General features: G+C 36.9%; 1 protein-coding gene across 7 annotated transcripts in view; it reads left to right on the top strand.

Moving 5' to 3' along the window:
- LOC110455144 overlaps positions 1-16,436 on the top strand; it is a 90,368-nt gene that overhangs the window by 46,909 nt on the left and 27,023 nt on the right. The window contains exon 7 of one of the 7 annotated variants that reach the window (XM_021505100.1): positions 5,825-10,423. The exons of the other annotated variants lie outside the window; for them this stretch is intronic. Coding sequence (XP_021360775.1) covers positions 5,825-7,761 — 1,937 coding nt within the window. The 3' untranslated portion in view covers positions 7,762-10,423. Of the gene's footprint in view, positions 1-5,824; positions 10,424-16,436 lie in introns of those variants that run through there. 7 annotated transcript variants of the gene reach the window in all.

The raw sequence follows: 16,436 nt of genomic DNA, 5'->3' as shown, positions 1-16,436 counted from the left end.
ATATGTGAAACGACAAACTCACTTTGAAGGTTGGCTTTCATACACATCAGTATCAAGTTTAGATCAAAAGTTACCTCAAGGTGCATTTACTGTTAACATGACTCGATCAAACAGATTAGAGGAAAGAAGAGAAAAGATCGAACTGACAAAGAACTAATGAAGATGGTACAAAGGTGGGCGCCAAGATCCCTCTGGGATCTCTTGTTTTAGGTCACAAAGTCTCAGTTGACCTATTGTGATAATCTTTTGTTTAGCGTCGTCTGTCGTGCGCTGTGTCATCCTTCTGTGAATAATTCACATTTTTGACTTTTCAAAAACTACAGAACTAATCTCAATAAAGACTTGCAGGAAGATTCCTTGGTCAGAGGCATACCAAACATAGGAATTGCATGTTTTTAACCCCAAGGGGCCGGGGGCCGGGGCCAATTGCAAAAGGGGTCAAATTGGCCAAAATTTCAACAACCTTCTGCTTCAGACCCAGATATGCAGGAATCAAATACCATTCATGCGTGGAAGACTCTTAAGGTGCATTTTCAAAATTGTTAATATCATCACCCCTGGTTTACTAATTCCCCCTTGCAAAGGGAGTACAGTAAATAGTTTACTATAGTTAATATAGAGAAAAAAACTTTTGTGGCTAAAGGGCCTGTTTCCAGTAATGTTAATTATCCATAGGAGCCTGCCCCCGTATAATTTCTTATCTAGCTCAACTACTGTTTTTTTCTTTTCCGAAGAATAATTTTACACCTTTCCGACACCCAGATTTCATAATTTCAGTGAAAATGTATTTTTATAAAGTTGTCAATTTCAGCATCAAAGACATAAGTTCGTAAATAAAAGAAGGTTATCTCGAAATTGTAATTCGCAACATAGTATAAATTTCTTTTGATAAATATTTCCAAAACATCGTGTTTATTCATAAAACATAAAAAAAAAAATTCTCGGATGAAAATGCACTTGCAGAGACACAATTATGAAGAAAAATGCCATAAAATTGCAATTTTCTCCCGTTATATAGTTTTGGATGCAAATTTCCATCAGAAAATCGGATAGAGCTTTACTTGTTTCATATGTGTACCAAAAATCAGCTAATTCCATGTGGTGGAACGTTCTCATATCGCCGCCTGAATGTGGTTGTAAATTGAAAGAAAAGGGGAAATGAGTAACAACCTTGTCTGAAACCCTATTATATAGCTTATTATATACAAACTTTTATATTGAATATCAGAGCGGATATTTTCATGACAGTTTTATGATGTGTAACGACTAAATAAACAGTATCGATATAAAGATTTACACTGAGGACACCCTGATACATGAATACTGTTCTATCTCAAGTTGTCCTCTTCTGAATTTTCTGATCGTGTGGCCTTGTACATTTATCCGTATCTTCTTGTCTTTGTCTATACGTTTACGGAATCATTGACTCGACGCTAGCTATTCTTGTCTCACTTTCCTTGTTTTATTGTCCCATCTCCAAAGCGTTGTGGCTCTGTCAGGGTTGGGACCCTGACTTGTCTCACTTTCTTTGTGCCTGCCGACCACGCCACATCGAATAGATAGATTATCCATATGAAATACTTTATTTTGTTCTAAGTAATCAATCAATTCTGCGCTTCTTGGAGGTATTGAATGTGATTTATTATATTGTCTTGTTATTTTGTGTAATTAGTTGTTCGTTATTTATCACACATTTTCGCATAATTGTACCAAACTACTAAGTATTAGCTGTTTACAGCAATCATCGGTGGCTTGCTATTTTGTTACTTTATCGACGCTTCATAAACCAATCGTTATTGTTTCAAGATGGAGGGTAAATGTGTTGGAGAAGGGTGTCAAGTATACTTCAAGAAACGTAGTGGCAATAAGAACAGAAGTGCACGCAATGTAAATAGTCCACAATATAAATGGCTCCTAGATACGCTGGTGCAACAAGGATTGATGTCAGCAAAGGAACAAGCACTTATTTGCCAGAAGTGCTACATGAAGTATCTTCGGAACAAAAATCAGCCTGAACCTGAACCCGAGCAGAACCAGGAAATAGAGGAAGAAGACGACTCCCCGTCCCATATCCTGCCGTTGCTGACCCTTCATGATCTTTTGAATGGATCATCTTCACACAAAAAATGCTGTCTCTGTCTTGTTACCTTTGCAAGAAATGGAACAAAATCATCAGTCTTACCAAAACGTGCAAGACATCACCTGATCTATTCACACAAACTGTGGTGTCCCACCTCATCCCGCGTCTGCTCCATTCACCTTATTGGTAACGACTTAGATCCGTCTACAGAGGTTGTCCTTGATGGTAGAGGTTCCTTGGAATCTCAGTTACCATCAAAATCGTCCGAAATCATTAATGACCTCCTAGAGGTGTCGCACGTCCTTTCACAGAACCAGTCTGCGTTTACAATAAGCTTTTCTTCTCTTGATGACTCGGCATGCATGGCCTGGACAGGTTGGTCCAAAGATCAGTTCCTCGAAATCCACTCGCACTGTTCCCCATATCTTTCATCTGGTATATATACCAAGACTACACACGATGCTCTATTACTGTTCTAGGTAAAACTGAAAACCGACATAAAAACAAACCAAGTGACCTAAATCTTTATACTTTATAGATTTGTGATCACAACGGCATGGGCAATGCACCACCAACAGGAAATTTGAATCAGAGAAGGGGCCGTTTTGGAAACCGGCCCTTTTGTGTTTTTTCAGTGTGCTAGAATTCAAATTTGTTTGGAATTATCACATTGTGATTGGAGTTTGATAGTATGAACATCAAGACCCTGACTCAGACCCAGGGGCACGAGGGCCAGGGGCCTATATCTAGAAGTGGTTATATTGGCTTAAATATTTAACAATCTTTAGACCCAGATATTCTGGAATGAAATATTCTTTATGAATGGAAAAGTCTTGAGGTGCTTTATCAAAAGTGAGATTTCATTATCCCCAGGTCACCCATTGTTCCCATGGGGAGGGGTAAAACTTACTATTGTTAATATAAAGAAATATCCATTTTGGGTATAATAATTTTCTCTTATTTTCATTGGGAAAGAATTCAAACTTTGTTCAAATTATCATCATGTGATTGCAGTTTGATGCAATCAAAATTATGACACATATTTTCCCATAGAAGCCTGAGAGACGGGGCCAAAAAGGGGTAAAATTGGCTAAAATACCAACAATCTTCTTTGGACATGCTGGAACCCAATCCTAATGTCATTTTGCTGTTATTACATATAACAGGGGTGCAGAGAGCAAAAGTGAGCGTTAACCAGGCTGAAGTATTGTGGATTGAATCCTAAGGTGCTCTATCAAAAGTGTGAATATCACTTTCCTTGGGTCAATCATTTCTTTCTGGGGCGGATCTTTACTATATGTTATGTAGTTTCCTTACTTCAGGTCTTAAGCTCACTTGCCCGTCAGTTAAGATTATGTCATGGTGCCACGTCTGTCGACCTTCCAATTGTCCGTTCGTCGTCTGTCAACTTTTCATTTAAATGACTTCTTCTTGAGAATAAACAGGCCTATAGTCATGATATTTGGCTTAAAGCTTTGTTGTTAAGAGCCTGACAAAGTTTGAGAACAAAAATGACCTTGACCTACTTTCAAGGTCACTGGGGTCAAATGTGTCAAATGCATCAAACAACTTCTTCTGAAAAACGAAAGGTAAAGAATCATAATGTTTGGCTGGTGGCTTCCTGGGATAGAGCCCTACACAGTTTGAGCATGAAAATGACCTGAACTTACTTTCAAGGTCACAGGGGTCTAATGTGTCCAACGCTTCTATTGACTTCTAAAGAAATGAAATATAGAGAATCTTAATATTTTGCTGGTATATAGTTTCTTGGGATGGAGCCCAACAAAGTTTGATAACGGAAATGACCGTGACCTACTTTCAAGGTTACAGGTTGTCAAATTTGTCAAATACTTCAAACAACTTCCTCTGAAGAACTGAAAGGTATGGAATCTTCATACTTGGCTGGTAGCTTCTCAGGATTAAGCACAACAAAGTTTGAGAATGAAAATCATCTCAACCTACTTTCAAGGTCACAGGGGTCAAATATGCCAAACACTTCAAATGACTTCTTCTTAAGAACTGAAAGGTATGGAATCTTCATATTTGGCTGGTAGCTTCTTATGATAAAAGGCTGGTACACTAGATTCTTGTAATAGAGCCAACAAAAATTGAGAAGGAAAATGACCTCGACCTCCTTACAAGGTCATCGAGACAAATATGTCAAACACTTCAAACAACTTCTTCTGAAGAACTGAAAAGAATAGTAATATTTGGCTGGTAGCTTCAAAGGATGGAGCTGACAAAGTTGGCGATTGAAATATATTTAGTACAGTATAATATTTGATGAAAATATTTTGCTACGTTCAAATATCAAGATGAGAGGTACAGGCCCTCTCGGCCTCTTTTCTTAATAAATGATATATGTTAAGGCACTCCCCAAAATCATTTTGTCTGTGGATGTTAATGCCCATTGGGCCTCTTTTTTCTTTTCACATCAAGAAAATATCATCTTAACTTTCATCATTACATTTGATTATATTTTTACCATTTACAATGCAAATGTAGTATCTCAAAATTTCATTCAGTCACTAGTGATAAAGGCTACATGTTCTATTCCAAGGATAAACATGCCTTGACTTATTGTGAGATGAGCCTATTCTGCAGTGATGAAGTAACAATAAAGCACTTGATTAACCCATTCATCCCTAAAGTCGCATTTGAACCTTACCATATCAATGACTGGGCAAGTCCAGTTTAAAAATGTAGGGGTTAATGAGTTAAAAAAAGGAAAATAAGGAGTTTAAAGTGAAGTTGAATGTGTACTTGGTTGCATGATTGGCCTGATGAAACGTCGCATGAAGTTAAGTTTGCCTTGAAGTTTGATTGCTTTATTTGCATGATGCTTATGCCTGAACTGGGATCTCTATATCTGCTTCCTATCCTTAAATCAAACAGGACTCATTTGTGTCGGGCTGAAATAATGCAATGAAAAATGGGAATTTTGGTGATATGTTTTTTTTCGAAAATGTTAAGAAAATATTGATTTTTAAAACTTTAATATTTGTATTCTGTGATATAAAATCATGACAAGGTAGGAGGAGAAAGATTTACTTTGGTTATTGTTTTAATGAAATTTCAACTTGTATAATTGGGAAACCAGTGCACCTGTGTCTGGGTAAATTAGATAACACATTATCTACTCTAAGACCATTCTTAACTCTTGTTACCCCTAAAGACACATTTGAACTCTTCCAATTCAAGGGTTGGAATAGTTCATTATGAAATTTTAAGGGGTCAATGAGTTAAATATGTCAAGTGGTCAATTTCTAATTTAAGCACACATATTTTTTATGTTTTATTATCATTATTTTGAAATCATTTTTTATACCCGTACTTGAATGACACTCTCAGTCCATGGATAGTTCCGTTTTATTAGGGTTAATTTTCAAAAACCGAATACAACATCTGGACACCAATGTTTGAAATATTTAAACTCATTCATCCCTGAAAATTCGTAATGAACTATTCCAATCTTTGATTTGGAAGAGTTCAAGTGTGTCTTTAAGGGTGAATGAGTTACTCTGAGAATGATTGTTTCATTTTCTTACGTATACCTACATTGGAATACTGCATGTTCTCCTCAAACAAAATTTGGAATGTGACATTGTTGCTTTGCTTGACGCTTACCTACAGATGCATTGTCAATAAAACAGACTGATCTTACTTATGTTGTTGTTTTTTGTGCTGTCTTTTATATCCTTTTAAATTGATCAAATGGACATTTTTTATCAATTATCATTTCAGACATCATTGTATTTTTACATGACTGGAGATGTACTGATAAGGAAAGTAAGATACCAATGCTACATCTAGAGTACCTTTTAAGATCTACACTGCCACCTAATTGCCCCAGTATACAAGGCTGGTTGTATTGTCATGCCACAGAAAAAACCCAATCCCATCGCACCATAGAGTATCTAGGAAGTTGCACGGAACAACTCCGAATGTTCATACATCATCAACAGGTAGAACAGACATGCTGCGAAAAACTGCAGTCAAGGAAAGTCACTTCTGCCACTATATCGGAAGGATCGTATGTGAGACATCAGGAAGAAAAGATACAGCCTTTGTATGATTTGATGGCAGACCCAACAGACTGTTCTCCAGGTTACCTCAGGTTAATACCTAATGCACCCCGAATGTGGCATCCTTTCTCGTTATTAATGTCGCCTGATGGGAAAACTTGTTTGTCGTCTCATGTTGACAAAGGAGGCCATATAATTAGACCACTAGTAGGTTTAAGGTGCTCACATTGGCCAGCTGTTGCGTTGGAATGGATGTCACGTCATCGCCCGAGCAACTGGCCCGGTGAGCAAGTGATACAATCAGCAGTAGAGGACGAATGTTTGGTAATATCTCGAGCACACCCCTTTAGCAGCTTCCCAGATGCCGAGTGGCAGTATGTCTTCCCATGTGCCGAACGTCTCCTCGCTTTAGATGCACTGACGGTTGACATGCGGCACTGCTTCTGGGTCTTCAAAAGCATTGTGGACTATTATCTGATTAAGGCACCAGCTAGACTGAAAACAACACATCTGAAAACAGTACTTTACTTTGCCTGTGAGACCATTTCGATTGATTTGTGGAAGGAAAACAAAGCTGGATGTCTTATCTATCTCCTGCACATGCTTCTTAGATATTTGACATCCAAACGTCTCCTGAACTATTTCATTACTGGAAATAATATGCTTGATGGTTTTACGGATGAGCAGCTGGCCTTCTTCACAACAACGATACAGGTGATTCGCTTCTTCCCAATTCATGCCATCGCATTCATGCTAGACCACTATGGTATTAGATGCTTGGACACCATTCATCTCCTTATTGATGATATTGAAGGTTTCCGTAGAGACCTAGATATAAACAAGACAGTACAGGGTATGTTTGTCCCTTGTTTCTTGCAAGATTTTACAACAAACATTATTTATCAGGCCTACGAACTTGCAGCCAATTTGCTGCATAATGCACACTTCTTCATAGAAATTGCAAACAGTGTTGTCTCCAGCAAAGATCGAACCGTCATAACATTTCATGACTTTGTTGTTCAAGCCCTCAAAGCGGAACATCAAGAGGACATACAAAGTGTGTCTATCTACCTTGATCGGCTGTTTGGTACTCAGTTTCAGGAGTTCCACAAGTTTGAGGTCACAGCAGAGGCACATCCAGACAGCGGAACCCGTTCTGGGAACCCAAAGGATGCAACAAATACATTGCTGCCGGACCTTCACGGGTCCTTAAAACATATAGAAGAACCTTTCTCCGAGGGAGCATCGGAAACAAGTGGTAATATGCTTCCCGAAGCTGTGACATCAGACGGAGAGAAGCACACATTCAGAGAGCCTCAACACCAACTTAAGGACCTGCTTGGCGCTAGCAAAGCTGGACAATATGCCGATAAACTTTTACCATCCGGAACAATGGATTCTATCGTACTGCAATCAAAATTTCTTCTAAAATTTGTATCAAATTTACATAACACAAACCAACTTGAGGAATGTGCACATTTTGCTACTTGTGGAATTGACTTGATAAAACAAAACCAGGCAGATCAATTGGACGTCTCCTGTATAGAGGACCCTATGCTGAGGAGCGAGGTGGAGAAGCATCATTTGGACATTGAGACCAGTCTGAAGTCCTACCTCAAAGAGTTTGTGTGCATGTCGAGTGCTTCTGGGACATGATTTCCTCACCCAAAAACAAATACTTCAAAGAGGTTGCATCCGACGACCCATTTATCCTTAAATTGCTAGAGACCATATTGTCACAAGGAAAAGATAATCAGCAATGACCTTCAATATTGTGATTTCTGTTCCGTTTTGCATTAAGGAGGGGTTTTTACGGACTTCAACACAAAGACTCGCTCCCTTGGGTAAAACTTATGATTTTTCAAGAATACGGAAACTTGGAGACAGTTCCCTTGGGAACTACTAGATTTTGTTAAACAACATCTGGATTTTGATGAACTATTTTTATTCGGAAAACAGATATCAGTGTGGACATTCAGAAAAATAAAACAGTATGTCAACATCAACTGTTGACTGAAATTGAAAGCAAGATTGAAGCTCGAAATTATGCCAGAATGGAGACTTGTTTCCTTAACTCATTCACCTCTGAAATTTCATAATGAACTGTTCCAACCTTTGAATTGGAAGAGTTCAAATGTGTCCTCAGGGTTGCACGAGTTATGCAAGAATGGAATGCCAACATAAAGGCCTGTTCTATTTAGGAACTGATTCTGGGAGTATATTTTAGCATTGAATTCTATCGGGCAAGACTTGAACATTTAAACAGTTAGGCCAACATGCAGATTTGTTCTGTCCATCTCCAATGGAGGGCTGAAGTTTGATGAACAATTCTTTCAACATATATGTATGTCAGCTGTTCCCATGAAAAAAAACCTGAAGTTTTCATGGACATAAGATTAATCAGTTTATTCATCATATCATAATAGACTGGTCTGTTGCTCTTTTTAGGAATTTTCAAATTATAGGGATGTGCTAACTTTGAGAAGTCTACTGATTTTTATACGCCCATCGAATTTCGACGGACATATTATGGTATATATATATATATTATGGTCCGTCCGGTTAAAGTTTGGGTGCAATTTCTTCAGTGGTGTACAGTTTATTCAGATCATGTGTTATTGTCCTAATTTTTGGCATTTTGGCATGGATGTTCTTGTTGGGTCTAAGAAGGACAATATGGATTTAATTTGGGAAAATAATTTCTATTTTTGGAAATTTTGGACGTGTTTGGGACTTAACTTTTCTCGCACAATTTCTCGGTTAAAGTTTTGGTGCAAGTTTTTTAAGTAGTGTACAGTTCATTCAGATTATCATGTGTTACTGTCCTTTTTTTGGCATGGATGTTCATGTCGGGTCTTAGAAGGTCTTAGAAGGACAATATGGATTCCATTTGGGAAAATAATTTCTATTTTTGGAAATTTTGGACGTGTTTGGGACTTGGCTTTTCTCACGCAATTTCTCGGTTAAAGTTTTGGTGCAAGTTTCTTAAGTGGTGTACAGTTCAGTCAGATCATGTGTTATTGTCCTTATTAGGTACTTTAATATCAAACAAACAGTCAAAAGGGCGTATAATGCATCCGTTTGCGGTGCTCTTGTTTAACGAGTAAACCAATATTGAGTTACCTGTTTTAAATGGTTATCAATATTGAGTTACCTGTTCTAAATGGTTTTCAATATTGAGTAACCTGTTATAAATAATTATCAATATTGAGGTACCTGTTCTAAATGGTTACCAATATTGAGTTACCTGTTCTAAATGGTTATCAATATTGAGTTACCTGTTCTAAATGGTTTTCAATATTGAGTAACCTGTTATAAATAATTATCAATATTGAGGTACCTGTTCTAAATGGTTATCAATATTGAGTTACCTGTTCTAAATGGTTATCAATATTGAGGTACCTGTTCTAAATGGTTATCAATATTGAGTTTCCTCAGAGGTCTCGATCTTAAGTCAACATACTAAGATCTAATACAAATTTTGAGGTTTCTATTATTTGAAAGCAATGTATCAACATAGATTCCAATCAACTGAATTCAAGAGAAAATAACTTAAAATTTACAAGTTATATGACTTTTATATGTTATACAGACAGAGTTTCTGTGTTGAATGTTATACTATATGCAAACATAGAGATAATTGTTTTGTGAAATTTAAATCTGAAATATATGTATATATGCAAACATAAATATAATTGATTTTTGAGAAATTTACCGCAAATATTTCAGAGGTTTTTCTATGAACAAAATGTCAATATGGATAAACATCTGAAGTTTGAAAGTTTGGCAACGTGAAGGCTTTCCAACTTGGGAACATTTCATATATCTAATGTATATGTGGGTTATGTGACATTATCTCATGCATGTGTGGGTTATGTGACATGATCTAATGCATATGTGAGTTATGTGACATTATATTATGTATATGTGGGTTACGTGACATTATTTAATGCATATGTGAGTTATGTGACATTATTTAAGGCACATGTTGATTATATGTCAATATTTGATGCATATGTGGGTTATGTGACATTATCTAATGCATATGTGGGTTATGTGACATTATCTAATGCATTTGTGAGTTATGTGACATTATTTAATGCATATGTGGGTTTTGTGACATTATCTTATGCATATGTGGGTCAGACATTATTTAATGCACATGTTGATTATATGGCATTATTTAATGCATATGTGGGTTATGTGACATTATCTAATGCATATGTGGGTTATGTGACATTACCTATTGTTACACCTCAAGTGAATTTCTAGCTATTTGATTGGTTGGGAGAAAATTAAACAAAAATCTCTGTCACACTCCGAAAATACATTGGTTTTAAGGGGCGCGGGTGATAGTCACAAGAACGTTTGACGGCAACAGCCAATTTTATCAAGCGCCGGTGCGATAGCGATCGTAAACAGCAGACTATCAACAAACAAGATGTCAATATCGAGGTTTGCTGCCGTTTCTGAGCTACAAAAACTTTTGGTGTAACAAAATAGATATGACATTCATCATAAGCAGGTGACAGTGAATATTGTCAACCCTCAAAAACCCATTGTCACCCTCGGCTTCGCCTCGGGTGACAATGGTTTTCTCGGGTTGAAAATATTCACTGTCACCTGCTAATGAATGTCATATTTATATAATGTATATGTTGATTATATGGCAATATTTAATGCATATGTGGGTTATGTGACATTATCTCATGCATATGTGGGTTATGTGACATTACCTAATGTATATGTGGGTTCTGTGACATTATTTAATGCAAATGTGGGTTGTATGGCAATATTTGATGCATACAATGTATGTGGGTTGTATGACATAGAGACTCTAATAAAGTGTTTCTAGGATATGACCTACTGTCTCTCTGTCTGGATAATGGATATCATAGCTGTATATAACATATTAATCAGTTCAGTTGTTTTTCAACACCAGGGATTGTTTAAAGCCCTATTGTCTTGACAACAATCTAATACCAATGTTTAATCTTGCATATTTAAAAACAATATAATCAACGAACTAAAACTATTATTGAGCGATTTGAAATCGCAATGCTTATACAAGATAAATACAAATATACGTCTTCACATAAATTTGCATTTTGAAATATTTATTGAATACTGATTAAGGTGATCCAGCTTTAAACAACCTCGACTTGTACCAAGTATTTCTAAATTGATACTGATGATGCAGTATTTCTAAATTGATACTGATGATGATGCAAGTTCATTGGCACAATTTTATACATTGTTATTCACTGTGATGAGTTCGAAAACTTGTACATATCTGGAACAGTGGTTAGCTATGATTTCGGTGATTTCTACCTCTATTTACATAATACATGCAATTTTTTTCATGCTTTAGCATATTCAAATTAGCTTTTAAATTATATTTTATATGAGCATTGCAATTTAAACTTCAACATAATGTTTTCAAGAACTTAAGTTCAAAGTACTTTATAAAGTATTGATTGTTTACGAATGTCATCATACTGCAGTAATTGTTTTGCTTATAAAGAAAATATTGTATGACATTGGAAGAAATCTAGGGGCTGCAGTGGCCAAGTGGTACAGGCGTCTGATATTCTGTTACCACTAGCCCTCCGCCACTCAGAGTCGCAGGTTCGAGGCCTACTTGGGGCAGTCGCCAGGTACTGGCCGTAGGTCAGTGGTTTTTCTTTGGGAACTCCGGCTTTCCTCCACTACCAAAACCTGGTACGTCCTTAAATGACAACAGCTGTTAATAGGACGTACAACACACACAAACTAAACAGAACCAAAACCAAATGGAAGAAAATTACTCTCCTTCTTTAGAGAAAAATTGGGTTACAGACTCAATTTGGTAATACATACAGTATTGCCAAAATGAATGTCGCTGCATCATACAGCTGTTTTGAATTCTTAAATTGTAGCAACTATTATTATGGCCTGAATTTTGGATACTCTTTTTAAATGGAGTGACCAATCTCTATTTCTGTAGAATTCTACGGATGAGTGATTTCATGGCTTTTTCTGTTAAAGTATGTATTGTATTTAGACGAATAAAAAAAGTACATATGAATATTGTACCTGTTTTTATATGTCAATGGAGATAGATGCATGAAAAGTTTCATCTCCAACGATTTATGTACACATAAATCGCTACACAGAGTACTCATAAGAGTTCGTTACAGTAATATATACTTTGTTAAACAACCATAAAGTAAACCCATTTTAATCGGGCAAATACCTAGTTTTGGAGCCTCTTCAAATTCAAGCTGGCAAACAATCTTTAACGTTTCTATATTCGATATATACATTTTTCAACACCGGAGAGTAATAAATTCAAACAACATCTTTAAAGTGTGTTTTCACAAATGTATCTTCATTTTTGCAGTGAAAATAGTACTTACTCTTTCAACTCAGAAAGGCGATTTAGGTAACCTCTACTCCTTAGTTGTCTAGCTCAGTTGGCCTGAAATGCCAGTTTAATGGTATGGGCAGTCATTCGTCTTTTTTTCTGTTAACAACTTCATCTTAAAAATTGACGAACTTAGGGCCAAAATATTTGGCCAGTAGGTACATGGGACAGTGTGCTATAAAGTTTCCTAATACAATATCCTTGGCCTACTTTCAAGATCACAAGGGTCAAATGTGTTCTTCCAAGAAACATGCAACAATTATATTTTGCCAGGAGGTACTACGGATGAAGAGCTAAAACAGATCCTCAAATAAACGACCTTGACTGACTTTCAAGGTCACATGGAACAAATATCTAAAAACCTTCAAAAATCTTCTTCTGAATAACCACGAGGCCCAAAGCGATAATACTTGGCCAGTAGGTATCTGGCATGACAAGCTATAAACTTTCCTCAAATTAATGACCTTGAATAACTAAGATAACAGGCATCAAATGTGTTAAAAATCCTCTGAAAACTTCTTTTGAATAACAACTTCTTTTAAGGCCACATTGGTCAAGTATATAAATATCTTTTCAACAACTTCTTCTGTCTTACCAGGATGCCTTGAGTGATGACCAATACAAGTAGTTACCCGGCATGAAGTGCTATACACTTTCATCAAATGAATGCATTTGAATTTCTTTCAAGATCACGGGGGTCAAATATTTAAAACCTTTTAACAATTTCTTCTGAAAAACAAGGAGACCCTGCAGAGTAATGATACTTGGCAAGTAGGTACCTGGGATGGAGAACTGTAAAATTTCCTCAAATAAATGACCTTGACATACGTCAAGGTAACAATGTCAAATATGTAAATATCTTTTAAACTGGCTTCTGTATGATTGGTCGAAATTCACATATATTTTGATTTCGCTCAAATTTGGTATGTACATGTATTATGGCACTGCGACTTCTGTTCTCCTATTTACATTTGTTTTTCTGAATTACATTACAATAAGCACTTGTTTTTTATACCTCCATGTTGATGTATTGCCAAACTTGTTGTAGAATTCCTAACTTTGGCTCAAACTCCAAATGCTTGACACATTGAATCTTAATGTTCAAAGTGGGGATAAGCGAGACATATAATTAGGCATAATTCTTTTTATAAAACCCATTACATGATATAAAAACCAGATTTGATTTAAACCCCAGAACATCCTTAATACAGACAGATACTTCTCCCTCCTGCTGAATTGGTGAACACTGCATTAACAAATAAATTGATAAACACATAATATCACATTCGACTGCTATTGAAGGTGATTGCAATATATGGGATAATATTTTTATTGACTTAAAAAGTTTTATTTAACTATCAGGTATTGTGTGAAGAACATAAAAACATTTTCCTTTATAGTTGCTTTACATTATAGTGTTATTTACCATAGTAAACACAATAGAATGGGCTTGACATTACTGTCTAATTGTGTACACTCTGTCGTGAAGACAACCAATTGAACTGGCTCATAAAGCATTAGATCCTTTATTAGCTTATATCACCGGGTCCTGAGCTTATGCCATACCGTGGCGTCCGTTGTCTGTCAGTCAACAATTTATTTAAACGTCTTCTTCTTCTTAACCACTGATTGGAATTTAATTAAATTGGACTGGAAGCATCCCTAGGTGGTGGGGATTCACAATTGTACAGGGGACTGAGGAGCAGGGACAAAAGGGGGCAATTTGGCTATATTGCTTTAAAGTGAGTTCTTCTCACCAACTAAGAGATAGATATCAACCATATTTTACTGGAAGCATCCCTAGGTAGTAGAGATTTAAAATTGTACAAATGGTTGGGCTGACCCCCCAGGGGGCTGAGGGGTGGGGCCAAAGGGGGGCAATTCGGCTATATTGCTATAAACGACTTCTTCTGTAGAACTATGCCATGGATATCAATCATATTTGGTTGGAAGCATTCATGGGAGGCAGGGATTCAAAATTGTACAAATGGTGGGTCTGACCCCCCAGGCTAAGGGGTTGGGCCAAAAACAGTTTATTACGTGGAAATGGTTGAGATCCCCACCGTATAATCATATATACAATTGCTGAGTATAAAGAGAAGAATGCACATTTGCTTTCAGGATGGCTTTAGGGTCTGGCCCCACCCTTGGAGACATAGTCCCTGGGTCATAACTTAGTGAAACGGTTGAGATCCCCACCCCAAAACTATATATACAAATGCTGGGCATAAGAGATGAATGCAGTGATGATATTAGAATAGACCCTGGGGTCTGACCGAACCCCCAGGGACCTAGTTTCTGAGTCACAGCTTGAAAACAGTGAGATCCCAAACCCCATAACCATGCTGGGCATGAAAAATGTAATACAGATATGCTACAAGGATTGGCCTTTGGGTCTAGCTTATTCCCTTGGATCACATTTGGAGAATGTTTTGCCATGATTGCTTAGAAATCCAGGTGAGCGATACAGGCCCTCTGGGCCTCTTGTATATATATTTATAATAATGAAGAAAACGAGATAGTTAATATCACTGTATACATAAGGGCTGTCACAATATATTGGAAAACAGGTATATCGCAATACAGGGGTATATCGTATTGTACCACAGTACAGAGATGAAATATAATTGCTGTATAGCAATATTTTTCAAAGGCATATCTGCTTGGTGTTTTAACTTTGCAAACTACTACAAATTCTAACAGATATGCCAATCACCATAAAAGAGGCTATTACTAGTGGTGGGAATCAGATAAAATTTTGTAATCGATGGTTGGTTTGACGAAAACCTTAAATCGATGTGATCCATATTATATATGATTAAGTCTGATAACATTCTGACTACAACTTATCATAAAATTGAGCACATTTTTCCTATGACAATATATCGGGATACCTATCGCAATATATTCATACTGTATTGCAATATATTGTGATACCCTCTTTGCGTATTGTGACTAGTATATATATATATAAGTACGTTAATACATGATTACAACACTACTTTCAAATCGCCCTTTGTCCTTGGTCCGTTGTCCATCCTAGAACAATTATTGTTATCGCTATTGCTCAGAATACTTGGGGGTTCATTCCAAATTCACATATATAAGTTTCCTAGTCATGCTGATTTACTTATTTATTGGCACTGATAGGATAAACAAAAATGGCGGCAGGCGGCCATCTTTGATTATGGTAGGTAAGGGATGTTATCTCTGTGTCTCAGAAAGTATTAGAGACATCTTTCTTTTATTTGATGTGCAGGTTTCACTTAGTCAAAAGCTGTGCATGATCACTTTTGAGACTGAATGAAAAAACAAAATGGCCGAAAGGGTTTTGATATTATTTGTTATTGCTGGTTCTCACGACGTACTTGAGGAATCTTTCTTGAAACTTATGGATATAAGTGTTGTTTGTACACAGAGACTCGGGTAGACTAACTAAACATTGACCCCTGCTGTAAGGGTCATTCCACCTTAGAGGGTTTCATCATGGGTTGAACCATTTTGAGTTTGTAGGGGTAAACTGAGATGACTAGGCAATGGGCCTGTTTAGGTAATGTAAATTGATATGCCCAGAGTAACTGGAGAATAGAGGGATGACTGGTCATTCTCAGAGACTGTATCAGACTAGTCACGTGACTGGTCAGTCATCCAAATTAGGTAATGGTAATTTGATATGCCTAACGGAAGGACGGGTTATTAGGGACAGTGCTGGTCATTCTTAGGAACAGCAGCAGAGTGTTAAGACGTATAATATTTGATGAACCGCCGCCGTCCCCGCCACACTTCCTTCTCAGATGGTGCCTGGGTCTATCTCACGCTTTAGCGCCCTGCACTCCGGGCGATGTTCTGTCCCAACTTCAAAAATTGGCACTAGTCCAAGTGAGAAAACACTGCCAGTTGGTCAAGCATTGGTATGTAAGTTGTC

This window comes from Mizuhopecten yessoensis, unplaced genomic scaffold (genome assembly GCF_002113885.1).
Source record: "Mizuhopecten yessoensis strain PY_sf001 unplaced genomic scaffold, ASM211388v2 scaffold8149, whole genome shotgun sequence".
Taxonomy (NCBI): domain Eukaryota; kingdom Metazoa; phylum Mollusca; class Bivalvia; order Pectinida; family Pectinidae; genus Mizuhopecten; species Mizuhopecten yessoensis.
This window is presented reverse-complemented; position numbering and strand designations above follow the sequence as displayed.